The sequence below is a fragment of the Erythrolamprus reginae genome, chromosome 5, assembly GCF_031021105.1.
Source record: "Erythrolamprus reginae isolate rEryReg1 chromosome 5, rEryReg1.hap1, whole genome shotgun sequence".
NCBI classification, from domain to species: domain Eukaryota; kingdom Metazoa; phylum Chordata; class Lepidosauria; order Squamata; family Dipsadidae; genus Erythrolamprus; species Erythrolamprus reginae.
In genome coordinates this window covers 54,399,738-54,413,605 of record NC_091954.1, presented here as the reverse complement: position 1 = coordinate 54,413,605, position 13,868 = coordinate 54,399,738, and the positions used below count along the sequence as shown (strand labels likewise).

The following is a 13,868-nucleotide window of genomic DNA, read 5'->3' as shown; positions in this document are numbered from 1 at the left end:
GTGGGCAGATGATAATAATAAAACAATAAAACAAAACTAGATTGCAATAAAATAAATGTTAAATAATGAAATAATTTTGTATTCCTGGAAGGACAGTTGTATTAGTTTGCTACAGCAAAACTAATATAAACTTAATGTATTTGAGGAGTTATCTAGTTAATGAAACTGAAACTTTTCAGGACTAGAGTTTATTTTATTAGTTCAAAAAATTTAAATTTATAATAAATTACTAATTCTGAAAGTTACCATAAGATTGTGATGGTGAATCTATGGCACACTTGCCACAGTGGCACATGGAGCCATCTTTGTGGGCACGTGAGCCATTGCCTTAGTCAGCTTCACTGCGCATGCATTGTTCAACTGCTTTTCTGATGGCTCCGCCCATGCTGCCCCCCTTCCCAGGCACTAGAGTGCCTTCCATCCCCTGTCCTATTGCTCTCCTATATCTCCTATACCTTTCTTCTATTCCTATATCTCTTCTTCTATTCTTTCTTAGATATATTTTACTATGAGTATATCCTCTATAACCTTCATCATGTATTTTACTATGTATATACCCACTAAAACCCTCATTGTGTATTGGACAAAATAAATAAATAAATAAAAAATAAATAAATGTGAGGTAAGTACAGGACTCATGTGAAGGCTCTGGGAGGGTGAAAAACGGGCCTCCCACAAGTCAAGAAACAGTCCATTTCCAGCATCTGCAGGGGCAGGGGATGCTGGTTTTGTCCTCCTGAAGGCTCCTGGAAAACCTCTGAGTCTGAGGAAGGCAGAAAATGGATCTCCCATGCCTATGGCTATTTCTGGCATTCAGAAGGCCAGGGGAAGCAGTTTTCACCCTCCCCAGGCTCCGGAGGCTTTCTTCACAGTAGCCCAGAAAAGGATCCATTTCGGGCCTCCATGACATTTTTGCCCTCCCCAAGACTCCAGGAAAATCTCCAGAGCCTGTGGAGGGAAAAAAATCCAGGCCATTTCTCGCCTCCAAAATACAGGCCCAAAATACAGTGTGTGTTGGGTGTGGTGGGGTAGAGTGGAAAAGTGCAAGAGATGTAATGTGCGCATGCATGAGGGGCGAGGTATGTGGAGGCATTGCATTATGGGTGTGGGCACACAGAAGAACAGTCACATGCCTGTACGTATTCTCAGCATTCGAGGAAAAAAAGTTAAACCATTGCTGCCATAAGACTTCAATAATTGTGTGTGTGTTCAATAGTTGTGTGTGTGTTCATAATTTAAAAAAAATCAATAACAATATTAAATATTTTTTAAAAAGGACTTCAATAATTTTAGAATTAAGTCAATGATTTGCAAAGTAGATGTTTTATGAAATTAAAGGCCCTCGCATTCAATGCAGGTTGGAGGCACCTTTCCATCTTAGGAAGTCCAGATGGAGAATCTTCTGATGATAGCCTTGCAGATTTGGTATGTATGAACATTTCCACAATTGCCCAAAGCTTTTTATCTTGAGCTGCTTCCTGGGAGAAGTGTTTATCTAGTGAAGAGATATATAACCTTTGAGGAAATTGGCTTTTTGAAGAAAGTTGCATTTTAAAGCGATGTAATCTTTGAACATTCAAGGGGAAAACAGCAGTGTAGGCACGAGAAGCAAGCAACAAACACTGTCACTTGCTGACATTTTTAAGGAAAAGTTGAGTAAATAATTCAAACATAGGGCAGTAACAGTATTTCCTTGTCTTAATGGATTCCAGTTGATTTTTTTTGTATTAAAGCATCATTATATAGAGGATGTCACTTGAAATGATGATTTACTTAATGTGTCAAATTTCTTTCACCAATTCTTCATTTATTCTCTTCCGTCTCCTGCAATCTCCCAGGTCGCTCCTATTCCCCTTCCTTTCAATAATGTAGTCATCTTGGATTCTTCTACATCTGCTTCAGCTTCCTATCTCTTCTCCTGACTTACTACACCAATGGCAACTGCTCTGTTTGAAATACCTGAACTATTTTCTCCTCAAAATTGAACAGTGTAGTAATATTCAGACTAAGTTGTAACACTGTTCCCCCCACTTTGTTCTGTGTTCTCCCAATAGATAAGTAATAACGTCTACTTATATGTAAGAAACAAATAAATTATCTACTAGAAACCAGGTTTTAGTTCATTATACTTATCAGATTTACTCTAACGTTGCAATTTAAGAGTTATATGAGTTGAAGGATTAAACTGCAGCTTCCAATTCAACTGAGATTGTTGCTGCTTTAAGAAACGAATATGCAAATCTTTTATTAATATATTTTTAAAAACTATTTAATACAATTAAACTGTGAAAGGCAAAACACAATAAGTACAAAACACACACACACATGCATGCAGCAATATATAAAAATATATGAAACACATACTTTTAAACAAAACATTGATCACACAGAATAATATCGGTACTAGCAGTCACAAATTCCGCTCTTCCCTTATGAGCTTTCATGTAGGGTTGAAATATATACGACTGCAATTAAAGCCTGTATTTAATCACCAAATTAGGTTAGTCAGAATAAACTACCAAAGTTTTCAGCTATGGAGGGTTTTTTTAAAGGAATGTATTTGTTTTAGGCTGTTGGACTGGGAACCAAATTCATCAAACTGGGAGGTCTTTCCCGTGGAGAGAGGATAGTCAAGTACAATCGACTTCTTGCAATAGAGGAAGAACTAAACAAGAATGGGAGGCTTTGTAAGGACCCCTTTCTTACTTTGTTTTCAGTGCTTAATGAATAAGAACCCAGAGATTGGAGAAAGTGACTGAAATCACTCCGTAGGAGGGAAAAGGGATCAAAAGACTGTAAATAAGCAGTTACAGAAAACAGGATGGCATTTGCCATGAGTTTTATTGTCCTGATGATGAGTTATCTATTTATCTGAATGTTAAAAGTAAAAATTTCTTGGTGGCAACAACAGTTCAATGCATTTAATGGGCTGAAATCATCGCCAGGGGAGAGTGTTTTCTTAAAGTCCTTACATCAATGAATATTCACGTTGTGGAGGAAGCTTTAAAATGTGATTCATCGTTTTCCGGATAACGATTCAAAGATACTATTATATATGAATTGCATGTAAAAATGGAGATGTGACATAAGCTGCATACAAGAGGTTTGGCCCCTGCAAAATTCAATTAAAGCCATTAGTTTGAATTGTTTTCGAACACATGCTGCTTCTATGAAGCCTGTTTTTAATTGATCCCCAACAATGTGTTAAATATATAAAAACATAAAGCCAGAAACAGCTAAAACTGCTTCAAAGCAAACATGGCAATTTGTCCACAAAAAACATAACTGCTAACTGGTTGTGGTTGTGGCTGTGATTGGATTCTCCAATCTGGTGTTGTTTAGGTGCATTTGGAAGACACATTTCACTGTGACCAACAGGCTAAATGAGGTTCTGGTAGCAACAATTTCAATCCACTTGCTGGGCCCCATGTTGAAAACTAATCTCTAGAATCTTAGTGAAAAAGCTCCCCAGACCCACATTTAGCCTGTTATTGGTCATACAGAAACGAGTAGTCCCCGATTGCATGTAGACTAGGGGTTCCCAAGCCGGTACATGGATCAGAGCACCTGGCCCCACGTTGCCAGAAACTGGGCCATGGAAACAAACAAAGTCCCATCTGCGTGATGTAAGCAGTATGCAAAATCACACTCCCTTTAGTCCGTAGAAAAGTTTCTCTCCAATAAATATTTGATATTTGGCTGTGTATTCCCTTTCAGGTGAAAGAATTGATTATGAATTTATTGACTTTACTGATGAGGAAGAAGGAGAAGAAGAGGAAGAGGAGGAGGAGGAGGAGGAAGAAGAAGAAGAACGGGAAGAAGAACTTGTGAATAGTGATTCTCCTTCCGGGAGTAAAGAAGCTGTAGTCTAGAAATTAATGTTTCAGATTTGCATTGGCTGATTCAAGCTGACTCTGGAATTCTTTTGGGATTGCATTACATTTTTCTCAAGACAGAAACTGGATAAAAATGTAAATTTATTTGTCTTATTGTCATTAAAATATTTATTTTGGGTTTTATTTTGTCTTCCTGTTGCAGTGTGCATAGTGTCCAACACAATGACTATTTCCTCCTTTCAATTCTACTTGTTCCTATGTTTAGTTCTACACAAACAAGATTGTCTTCTGCGTAAAATTTCTTTCAGTGGGAGAAACTATCAATATTTATTATAGATGATTATAAAAGCAGTGACTCATTAAATTTCACTAATACAAATTTGTTTGAATAGTAACCAGTGTTGATGTGGGCTTTATCATAAAATTCTTTATTCCAAATATGCATCACCCTAATAATTGAAAATTTAAAAATCCCCCAAGCATCTTTGGTTTGTTATTTTAATTAACAAGTAACCATCTGAAATATAAATTGAAAGTATTTTTATTAGAATATTAAAGTTATATTAACAATTAAGATCAGGAATAATGTTTATGGGGCAATACTATGATTACCAACTAGAGGTTTTCAGAATTAGTGTAGATTCCTAGTGCAATATAATGCAATTTATGGTGACTCATCAGTTTTTCTGTATATCTGTAAATTTTTATGCGGAGAATGAAAACGACTGCAACATAATACTCCAGAAACAACAAATCACAATTTTGGGGAAATAACATGGGCATTTTAATAAGCAGCATCAAAAGAACAATTAATTTCATACTATAACAATTTGAGAAGAAATGTGCCTTTAAAAATTATTTTCAATAACTCCAAAAATATAGAAATTATATTAAATTCAATATAATTAAACTAATATAAATGCATAATCAGGAAAAAAAAATTCCACTTTTACAAATTTTTAATTCACCATTCAAAGAACAGAATAGGATTCTTTATTGGTTAATCGTGATTGGACGAACAAGGAATATATCTCCGATGCATTAGCTTTCAATGTATATGCAAACAACAAAGTAGCATGTCATAAATCATAGTCATAATAATTAATCATAAGGTACAAACCACAAATGATGCAACCCCCCTCCCCAAAAAAGGAAAAAGAAAAGAAATGTAACGTTACCTCATTAATAATGCCATCCTATGGATTATGCATTTTTCCTGAAGAATGCATTCAAGAAAAAGTTCATCTGATTTTCATTAAATTTAATTCCAAATGAAAGTCTATACATGACTTTATGATTGACCTTTTAAGAAAAGCATTAAACACGTACTGATCAAATCAAACTAATAAATTAGATTCAACCTTAGTCCTCACTAGTAATTATGATTTCCTATTGGAAATTTCCTAACAGTGCATTCAAATCAATATTATACTGCTGAGGTTTCATCACAGTTTTCCACTATATTGGAAATGTATAGTTTTAGAAACATGAGTAAACTGTAAATTTGCACTCAAGGTAGTCTGTTGCACATTTGTTGATCTATCAGTTAAAAAAATGAAGGATGGCCAAATCTAGTAAATCGATTATTTTGTCTTTTTCCTGAATTCACTGCATTCTACGTGGTGTCATATTTAATGCATCTCCTGAGCTAGAAGACTGACCGTTCTCAGGGAGTAAACATCATTTGACCAATGCATATTCCATAGCCTCCATGCCATGCCCTGAAATAGTACCATATGTAGAAATTCATGTGGAAGTATATTACTGATATATTTTAGTATTATATTGTAGAAACAGAGCAAGGCGCACACACATACACACATATACATATACAGACATACAACACACATACATAACTGCACGGGATGGTGTTACCTAACTATGAATTCAATCCTAGGCAAGAGTATTTGGCCACGAACAAGGATTGAAATCAAACATCACTGTCTAAGCAAGACATTTCAAATAGCATCTCTTATATTGCTGGGAAGTACTTGACAAAATCAACAAGACAAAACCAGCAGTCTATTTAGTCAAAAAACAGTAACCACAAACACTGGAATAAATGCCATGTAATCTTCTCACGTTATGTCAAAATTGTAAAACAAGTTTCTTTTCTGACCGCAAAAAAATTGCTGAAGACCACACAAAATTGCTGTAGACCACTGAGCATAGCATTCATATAAATGCTAGATTTTAGCCTCAATTCAATACCAACCAAAAAGTACTAATGAATAGAGTCCGGTATTGAATAAACATTTATAGCAATTTTTTTTCTGCAATTAGCTATAAGTTTTAAAGTAGTACCCAATCCTGGCAGCTTTTAAGACTTGTGCACTTTAAATCCTAGAGTTCCTCAACCAGCATTACTGGCTGGGGAATTTTGAGAGTTGAAATCCATAGGTCTTAAAATTCCCAAGGTTGGATTGCTCAGACCAGGGGTAGGCAAAGATGTCTCTTCTATGACTTGTGGACTTCAACTCCCAGAATTCCTGAGCCAATCATGCTAGTTTAGGAATTCTGGGAGTTGAGGTCCACATGTCATAGAAGAACCAAGTTTGCCTACCCCTGCTCTAGACACAGCGGTGGGCTACCAGCTGGAACGCTAAATTGTGCTTGCCGCCGCAGCTCATAAATGCTTGCAGGGCCAGCGCGATTTTGCTTCTGCACCTGTGGAGGTAGCAAAATCACGCATGGAGCTGCAGGTGTGCTCGTGTTTTGGTGAGGGTTTTTTTGCTTCTGTGCATGTCAAAACGTGCGCACCTGCGGCTCTGTGCTCGATTTTGCTACCTCCATAGGTGCAGAAGCAAAATCTAGCTGGCCCCGCAAGCACTTAAGAGCCGCCGCGCAATTTAGCATTCCGGCTCGTAGCCCACCACTGTCTAGAGCAGAGGTCTTCAAACTTGGCGACTTTAAGACTTGTGGACTTCAACTCCCAGAATTCTCCAGCCAGGATAGCTGGCTGGAGAATTCTGGGAGTTGAAATCCACAAGTCTTAAAGTCGCCAAGTTTGAAGACCTCTGCTCTAGAGAGTATAAAAGGCAGTAAAATAAATGTGCAAAAAACTATATATTCTCTTCCTCATGCCTGCCTTCCCAGCTGAGCAATCAGAGCCACTCTTTTTCTAATAAGAGAAATATTCCAGCTACTCTGAAATGCCATATAAATTGCATAGTTCTATGATTCCTGCTGCTTTTCTTAGAAGAGGCCTCTGGTGAAAGTTAAGGATTGAGTAACTCAAAAACAAAGTCTAAATTCTTAACAGAAGTCTATTATAGAAGATGACTATCTTGCATATAAAAAGCTCTAAAGGTTTCCCAGTTTGATTCATCCCATTTATTCTTTCCCAGTGGGCTAATATAAAGCCTAGTTCATAGTTATAAAGCTATGATTCAGGATCTCATGCTGTCCTTCAACCCCCACAATCGGTTGCTGTCCCTCTGCTGCCATTTCCCTGTATCACATCCTATCATATTTTGTTTCATGCTCACACATTTAATCTCACATATTTAATCTAACTATATGCTCTCTTGCTCGTGCCTGCATACATGATATACAGTATTTAGATCTGAAATGCTTCAATTTCATTCTGCCTATAATATACAGCCTGACATCCTACACCAGTTTAGAATGAGGATTCATTGAAGTCCATACCTATTTCTATAAACCAATTAATTGGATATGTTAATTATTGTTATTTAAAAGGTGCCATAATGTATGATTTTAAAATGTATTCAGGTAGAAAGTAGGCACTTCTTAGGCATGGCATTTTTTTCTGTCTTTCATACAAAATAATGTCTCCTTTATTGGGCTTTCTGTTACAACATATTTATATATAAAGATCACAAAACAATATTTCTTCTGTTGTTCCTAATGCCAAATGCATTTATTAAAAAAAGAATAAGAAATCCTTCTTATTTCTTGCATGGCTTGGAAACCCAACAATTGTCACGTCTTCCCAGAAAAGATGTCATATGGTTAAGTAGGAATACGTAGGAAGGTTATAGGGGCCAGTTTCATCTAGTGCTTAAAGCACCAGACTAGAAATCAGAAACTAAGTTCTAGTCCCTACTTAGGCATGAAAAACTGGCTGGGCCACCTTGGGTCAATCACCTTGGCTTAGTCCAACACATCTAATGAGGTTTTTGTTGTGGGGAAAGTACAAGAAGGAAGGAATGTTATATATGTTCACTTCTTGAAGTTATTTATAAAATAATAAACGTGGAATATTTAATTTTGAAAAATCTAATATAAGCCCCAAATTGCCCAAAAAATTAGAACTGACTACTCATCCTATTGCTTGCAGAGGAAAAAATTAATAATAATCACATTCCAGATTTAATAACTCTTGATAATAAAAACAACATAGTTGAATAGTAATTGTGGCAGTACTTGGAGACACGTAGAATAGAAGAGAAAGAACTGGGAGAAGATAACAAACTAGAAATACCTGAAAATAGAACATCTGCAGCCAAAGAAAGCAATGGTAGTACCAACAGTAATAGGCTTTTTTGGGTGCAATCTCAAAACAATTGGAACATCATCTGGCATTGACAAAATCACCATTGGTTAAAAGGCAGCTTCACTTAGAACAGTTTACATTCTACAACAATATCCTTTAACACCATCAAACAACATCTCCCTATCTCAGGTCCTTGAGAATGACTCGATACATAGATAAAAATACCAAATCCAATCTAAACATCTGATGGGGTGTGCAACAAGCAATAACAATTTAATATGCTATGTTATCATATTTATAATAATAAGGACCTGATACTGATTCCATATTGTTATAATAATATACCCTTAATATTATTAAACAACATCTCCTATCCCAGGTCCTTGGGAAGAATTCAATAGGTGAACAAAAATGCCAAATCCACTCTAAATATCTGAATGACTGTGTGACCAACCATAATAATAAGATACAGATTGCAATGGCTATTATTTTCGTGGAAAACTATGCCAGGCAGAGGATAAAATTAGCCAGACACAGATACAGTATTTTAACTTTTATGCAGTTCAAATATTGTTTACAGAAAATTTCCTTCAACTTCAGTAGAATCTATTACCATTGCTATTCCAGATTACCGTATACTATTTTTTTTACTTTGTAGTTGCAGGCCACAAGTTTTAATAAGATTTTAAAGAATGGCTTCGAAAAATTGTATCTTCCGTTAACTAAAAATTGATTTCTCGATGTCAGTCGTATAAGAGCATGTCATGTATTTCTTAATTAAGGCTTGTTTTACATATTTAAATTAGACAGAAGGCTTTTTGGTCAAACTATAAACAAAGTACTTTTATAAAATAATATTCAAATAAATCTTAACATTTTGCATAATCTGGTAAGTGAACACCATATAATAATAATATAATTTAGAAGAAAAAAGGAAGAGGTATAAAGACTTTGGATTCAATTTAAACACATTATGAATAAAAAATATAGCCCTTTCCCATATTCATAAACAAAGCAACTGGCAATCATTGAAAACAGAGTTCCAGAAATAGTCAATGCCTTTCAGCACATCAATTAACAGAGAGAGCTGTCACTCTCTTTTGTTTTCTCAGTACTAGTGTCTTTATGAAGCTGTTGACCCTTGTTTTCAGTTATCTTGCCTTGATCCATAACTTTAGGCATTTGTTCTTTGACTTTCTCTGGATTCAATAGTACCATCAATTCAGCTTGCTTGTCTGCGTCAACAACCTTGTTTTTAAGTCCTGCATTGCTGGATGACCTAAAAGGCAAATTAAAAAAACAAAGGGAATACTACATGATTATAAAAATATAAACAACAATCAAACCAATTAGTTACGGTCTGAGCACATGCTTGATATACTACCACAGTTTGAGTCTTTTTTTCATGCCGCACTTCCATAATAATTGCCTTTTCAAACAATTTCCATGTAAGCCGAAAAACTGAACATAATATTGATACCATCTCAAACATTTATTAACACAGTATAAGAAATGATAGTTTACTGTGAGGATGAAACATTTCAACAAATTCAATCATTCAATAGCTATCACTACTTCCTGTAAATGAAATGCAACCAACCAACCATCTAAGATCATTTTTTCCTAGCACCTAACAAAGAGAATACGCCTATGAATTTCCTTTTAGTATAATGCAAATATAGTAAATCATCCATGAGTTGACAGTAGTATTGGTTATAATGTTAACTTAAAAATAGCTGGACTAAAATTGGAAGTATTTGGTTAGTCTTTTTTTTTTCTTCAGAAGAAACATCTCACTTTATGTATCAGCTTAAATTAAAAAATGGTTTAATGACAGATGAACACTTTAGCATATTAAACACTGTTATATCATTAACATGCACTTCTATAATTGACATTCTTCTATTTACAGAATTAAGTACTCATCATATTGGGAAGATGGTATGCCGCCCCGAGTTCGCGGAGAGGGGCGGCATACAAATCTAAATAATAAAATAAATAAATAAATAATAAAATAAATGGTGGCACATAAATTTAATAAATCAATCAAAGCAAAAGAGGAGTTGTATTAAATATACAGAAAAAAATGAATCCAAAATGTATATACACAGATGAAGAAGGGAGGGTTTTGATGGTAGAAATAATGCTGCATAACAAAAAAAAAAAGTTACTAGTTGTTATCTATGCACCAAATGAACATCAAGATTAGTTTTATTCTAAACTACATGCTAAAATAATTGAACTAGACTATGGAAATATCTGCATGATGGAAGATTTGAATACTGGACTATAAGATGGCAAAAAAGAATAAGAAATTAAGAAATATATTACCAAAATCATTTTTTGCTTGCTTGCTTGCTTGCTTATTGATTATTGATTGATTGGATTTATATGCCGCCTCTCTCTGAGGACTTCTCTATAGTAGAGGAGCTAAATATATTGGATGCATGGAGGGGGACATTCCACCAAATAAACAATTTACATTTTACTCCACTAGACATATGTCTTTATCAAGAATAAATATGCTGTGGATGCCAATAGACTTACTAGCAAATATACAAAATATAAATATTGAAACTGGTATGTGGGCTGATCATAACCCAATTACAACTATTTGGAAAGGTCAAAGATGGACTTTAACTCAAGAATTATTGAATGAAAAAGAATTTCAACAATTTATGAAAAAAGAAAAGAAATGTTTCTTTGAAGAAAATAAACTGAGTGACATTTCTCTCCAAACGGCATGGAGACTGAATATGCCATATATGAGTAAAATAAATAAACAGAAGGTATGACAAGAACAAATTGGAACAAGAGTATAAGAAATTAGAAATAGAACTTCAAAAGGATACTCAAAATAAAAGGATTAAAATATTTATTTATTCATTTATTTAATTCAACTTCTATACCGCCCAATCCCAAAGGACTCATGGTGGCTTACAACAATATAAAATACAAAATATGATGAACCTGACGATACATACGTTGAATATGATGGAAAATGAAGAGGTGGCAAGGAAAATATGAATGACTAAGCAAAACGTTTTTGAACATGCAAATAAATCAGGGAGATTGTTAGCTTACAAAATGAAGAAGAAAAAGGGAAAAAAATGGATTAAACAACTGGAAGACACAGAAGGGAATTTACAATATCATAATGAGGGGGGGGGAGAGATAGTGTGAACATATTGTGAGGATTTATATGAACAAGAGAAAATAACTGAAAAGAATATAAAATAGTATTTGGAAGAAATTACACTATATAATATGCCAGAAAAATACAAGAATTTGTTAGAAGAGAAAATAACCATAATGGAATTGATGGAGATAATAAAAAGACAGAGAAATGATAAAGCACCAGGACCAGATAGGTTGCAGCATAGGTATATAAGATGTTTGAAGAAACATTGGGAATTGTGATGCTGGAACTTTATAATGAAATGTTAACTAGAAGCTAAGATACAGGATTCATGGATAGAAGCATATTATAATATTCTGAAAGAAGAGACTGATTTACAAAAAAATTAAAAATTATAGGCCGATTTGACTTTTGAACGCAGACTATAAAATTTTTGTTTCAATAATGGCAAATAGATTTTTAAAATTTCTTAGTGAATTTATACACCCAGATCAAAATGGATTTTTACCTAAAAGACAGATTAAGGACAATATGTGAACTATTCTAAATGCACTAGAATATTATGTGCAGCATCCTGAAAAGCAATTGACTGATGTTTTTAGATGTGCAGAAGGCATTTGATAATGTGAATTGGCAATTTATCAAAACACAACTTCAAAGTATGGATTTTGGAAAAAAATCCATCAATGTAATTAAAGCAATCTATAGCAAATATATCAGCCAATTGGTACATGAGAATGCAAATGCAGTCAAGATACGACAAGAATGTTAAAATAGAGGGTATTATTTAGAAATGACAGAAGTGAATGAAATACTCACAGGAATGGATGAAGGACTAATTTAAAAATTGTTTAAATACTTACTATATATTGATTTAGAGCAAGAACAAGTGAAGGAAATGATGATAAAATTGGCCAGGAATTTTGGACATATTATAGAATTGGATAAATGGCATCAGTTTTGGGAAAGGAACTATAAATTGACAATGGCAAAAGCATACAAAGAAAATATGTATAAAATGTTTTATAGATAGCACGTCACCGAAAATAATAGCTAAAATGTTTAAAGATAAATCTATTAAATGTTGGAAATGTCAGCAAATACCGGGTTGTTTTTATCTTATGTGGTGGACATGTGTTGAAGCCAAAGTGTATTGGAGTTCAATTCAAATCTGGATAGAAAAAATACTGAATCAATGTATAGAGCTGAAACCAGAGATATTACTGTTGGGTGTTCTACCAGGGAAATTTAATAAAGAAAATACATATTTAATTATTCATATAATTACTGCAGCTAGAATTGCAGTTATGCAAAAATTGAAAGCTATAAAAGCCTCTTCTGAAGGGGAGGTAATAGAAAATATTGGATTATGAAGAATAAAAATTAAATATACGGTAAGCTAAGGAAGACTCTGAATATTATAATGTATGTGGGAAATTTTATGATTGGATAGAAAATAAATATGTATAGAAGATATGTAACACTGAGTAAATTGGAGGAAAATAGAAAATTAAAGGTGGCAGACACAGGTAATAAAATTAGATAGTTAAGGAGGCAGCATTAAGATATAGTACATATATGTAGGGAAAAATATAATATATGTATAAATATGGACAGCGAAATAATATAAGTCTAAGAGTTGCACGGATAATTAAATGGAATTAGGGATATGAGTTACCTGTCTGTTAACGATAAAATGAATTAGGATTAGATTTACTCAGGAAAGGATAAGAGGAGAGAAGGAAAAAGAAAATAGAGGAAAGAGAGGGAGATAGGAGGAGGGGAGTAATATGAAATGAAGGGGGATAACAGATGGGCAATAAAAGTGTAAAAGGTGCAAATTAGGATGTTTGTTTATAGGTTATCGGATAGAAATGTATAACTATATATATAGCTTGATATAATTTACAGTATATGTATGGATGTATATTTGAAAATTGTGGGGGGGGAATAAAAAAAACTTGGAAAAAATCAATCAATCAATGCATCAGCTGCAAATGTGTTTTTGTCAAGTTTATTAGCTTTCTTCTGGTTTGAATATTATCTGTTTTGATGGCTGTTTTACTATTGTGAGTTTTAAGAGGATTTATTTAATTATTTATTAAATTTATATGCCACTCACCTTGCTATTCAAAGTGACTCAGTGATATAGCTTACAGCAGTATAAGGAGAAGGGTGGCATACAAATCTAATAAATAATAATAATAATAACAGCAACAACAAAAACAACAACAATAATAACTGCATAAAATTTAAGTATCAAAACTAGCAACATTTTATAAAAGGTGAAAATTGAGGTTACAAGTGGGCTTTTGTCTCTCTACTAGCCACCTCCAGCATAGTGCACTCCCATCAGGACCCCAAGCCAGGTTTTAAGACCCTTCTAGAAAGATGGAGGCAGATTTCACATCTCATGGCAATGTACTTATTGTCT

General features: G+C 34.1%; 2 protein-coding genes across 8 annotated transcripts in view; one reads left to right on the top strand and one right to left on the bottom strand.

The window, feature by feature from the left end:
- Positions 1-4,019, top strand: part of ENO4 (enolase 4) — a 28,544-nt gene extending 24,525 nt beyond the window's left edge. For both annotated transcript variants that reach the window (XM_070752630.1, XM_070752631.1), the window contains exons 12-14: positions 1,358-1,425; positions 2,570-2,687; positions 3,718-4,019. In XM_070752630.1, the coding sequence (XP_070608731.1) occupies positions 1,358-1,425; positions 2,570-2,687; positions 3,718-3,872 (341 nt within the window). In that variant the 3' untranslated portion in view covers positions 3,873-4,019. The remainder of the gene's footprint in view (positions 1-1,357; positions 1,426-2,569; positions 2,688-3,717) is intronic.
- Positions 4,020-4,596: 577 nt separating this feature from the next.
- Positions 4,597-13,868, bottom strand: part of SHTN1 (shootin 1) — a 115,921-nt gene continuing 106,649 nt past the window's right edge. For all 6 annotated transcript variants that reach the window (XM_070752635.1, XM_070752632.1, XM_070752634.1 and 3 more), the window contains one exon: positions 4,597-9,574. In XM_070752635.1, the coding sequence (XP_070608736.1) occupies positions 9,370-9,574 (205 nt within the window). In that variant the 3' untranslated portion in view covers positions 4,597-9,369. The remainder of the gene's footprint in view (positions 9,575-13,868) is intronic.